General features: G+C 56.8%; 1 protein-coding gene across 1 annotated transcript; it reads left to right on the top strand.

Moving 5' to 3' along the window:
• Positions 1-1,282: 1,282 nt before the first annotated feature.
• Positions 1,283-2,287, top strand: LOC102711916 (AT-hook motif nuclear-localized protein 17-like). Its single transcript, XM_006661263.1, has one exon. It carries the CDS (start codon positions 1,283-1,285, stop codon positions 2,285-2,287), a length of 1,005 nt encoding a protein of 334 aa, XP_006661326.1.
• The last annotated feature ends 366 nt before the right edge of the window (positions 2,288-2,653 follow it).

The following is a 2,653-nucleotide window of genomic DNA, read 5'->3' as shown; positions in this document are numbered from 1 at the left end:
ACTAGTTAAATCCATGACTTATCCATGATAACCTAGAACCACTCGTCTCTTAAGACATTCACATTGCTGAGTAGGATGAAGCTACTCGATATCTCTCACAGTGCAAATACCCAGTTGCTACTATGATTTTTGCATGTCAGCCCTTATAGTTTTTATTTTTGGTCCTTATACTTTATATTTACATATCAATCCTAAACTTTAGAATAAATACCCTAGAAACAAAAACAACTATTAAACCACCCTTTCTCTCTCCCACCCACCTCGACTTCTCCTTTAACCCAATCAGACCGCCTTTCTCTTCTCCCCTCTTCTTGACACGGATCCGGCGGCGGCGCGACCGAGGCAAAGCTCAGGTAGCGGCATGACTTCGGCTTCGATAACACAGATCGGGTGAGCTCCAAGCCGCTCTTTGTCCTCTGCCTCGCCAACTCCGCGTGCTGTTCCCGCTCCAATCCAGCCGCCACCACTCTCTCTTCTTTCTCTGCTCATAGGTAGTGGGGGCCCACGCTAGGGTTTGTCGAGGTGGAGATATGACCTCTCCACTGTCGTGCCCCAACCAAACTCTGCCGAGGCATTCGTGTCCTGTAGAGGGTGCGTGCGTCTTAACGAGGCTATATAATCTTCTCCCTCTCTCTCTGCCACAACGGTCGGCGACAGATATGGCGTGGTGATACCCCTTGCCAGGTACGTCGCACTACGAATGACTTTAACAGCATTGTGCACGCCCTAAGATGCTATCCATTGGCGTCTGAATTTTGAGTACAAAGAATAAAAATTCAAAGTCTAATTCGAAATACTCCATAATTCGAACTACGACTACCGTACCTTTCCAGTGTCCGGTTAGGGAAAGCGGACAACGGCCGTGAGAAGACAAAAGGATAAAAAGCAACACCCCCCATGTCGCTCTCACCAACAGTAGCACACCGCCTCCTTCCCACAGGAAGGCTCATCCTGTCCTGTTGCTACAGCTACTAGTCGCTACCAAGCTGAAGCTACTACTCTCGTTCTCCTCTTCCCTTCTCCCTTCCCCCCATCACTTTCTTATCCCGAGCCGAGCTCCATTCCGTTCCAGAGATCTCTCCTCATCACTGCCACTGCTACCCCCCACACCTCGCATGGCCACTTGCCGCCGACCACCTTCCCCTGCGACACACCGCTGATTCGTCCGCTTGCTTCTTTCTTCTTTCTTCTTTCGAGCTAGCTATCGTGCGTGCGTACACACGCGGTTCACTGTTTGCAGCCAAAGCTCTGGTTTTGATTGCTGCTGGGGTAGGGGCAGGGCATGTCGTTCGGCGAGAGGGACATGAACAAGGAGAGCATGTATCAGGAGCGCGAGGACATGTCCGGGATACGGTTCACGACGCCGCCGCCGTCGCAGCATCAGCAGCTGGAGTGCTTCTCCGACGAGGTGGACAGCCGTGGGAGTGGGGAGATGAAGGAGACCGTGGGGACGGGGGGCCAGCTGGTGGTTGTTGGTGCAGGAGGGGATGGTGCGAGCATCGAGGTGGCGAAGAAGCGGCGGGGGCGGCCGCCGGGGTCCAAGAACAAGCCGAAGCCGCCGGTGGTGATCACGCGTGAGGCGGAGCCGGCGGCGGCGATGCGGCCGCACGTGATCGAGATCCCCGGCGGGCGGGACGTCGCGGAGGCGCTCGCGCGGTTCTCGAGCCGTCGGAACCTCGGGATCTGCGTGCTCGCCGGCACCGGCGTGGTCGCTAACGTGTCGCTGCGCCACCCGTCCCCCGGGGTCCCAGGCTCAGCTCCGGCGGCGATCGTCTTCCATGGCCGGTACGAGATCCTCTCCTTGTCGGCCACGTTCCTGCCCCCGGCCATGTCCTCCGTGGCGCCACAGGCCGCGGTCGCCGCCGCAGGCCTCTCCATCTCGCTCGCGGGCCCCCACGGCCAGATCGTCGGCGGCGCCGTAGCGGGCCCGCTCTACGCCGCGACCACCGTCGTGGTCGTCGCCGCCGCCTTCACCAACCCTACCTTCCACCGCCTCCCCGCCGATGACGACGCGTCTGTGTCCGTCTCCGTGTCACTCTCCGGCAGCGGCGACGCGGACGAACACCGGGGCCACGGCCACCAGCACAAGCCGGAGCCGCAAGAACCGCGTCAATTTCGACGGCCGCCACCACACCTGGCGACACCAGCCGCCGTCGCCGCCTCTGCACCGCAGCCGGTGGAGCCATGCGGCGCGCCCATCTACGCCTGCCACCCTCACCCACAGGAAGTGATGTGGCCACCGCCGCCTCGTACGCCGCACCCACCACCACCACCACCACCCTACTAAATCCGAGCGAATTAATTGGTACGCCATTACCACATTTCTTGCATCAAGGTTCATGGCGCAGCGACGATGCGCGCCCAGGTTATTCCTAGCTAGATTTCCATTGACCTTAGCTCCTAGGGTTTAACTCCATTTCCTTCGGTTTCTATAGCTAGCTTGCATGGATTCCAAATTTTCAATATGAATTGCAAAGAGGAGCTAGCTCTAGCATGGAAATATATCTTCTTTGTTCTTTTTGTTTGCATTCACGTCTAAGCCTGTCTAAATGGCACTTTTGCTTTTCTTATCTTCTTTGAGTAATTGCAAGCTAACCAAATCTGGTATAAAAAGGTTGTTTGCACCAGTGATCGAACGTGAGAATGCTGCTCT

This window comes from Oryza brachyantha, chromosome 9 (genome assembly GCF_000231095.2).
Source record: "Oryza brachyantha chromosome 9, ObraRS2, whole genome shotgun sequence".
Taxonomy (NCBI): Eukaryota; Viridiplantae; Streptophyta; class Magnoliopsida; order Poales; family Poaceae; genus Oryza; species Oryza brachyantha.
The sequence above is the reverse complement of the archived record's forward strand: the minus strand, read 5'-3'. Positions and strand labels throughout refer to the sequence as shown.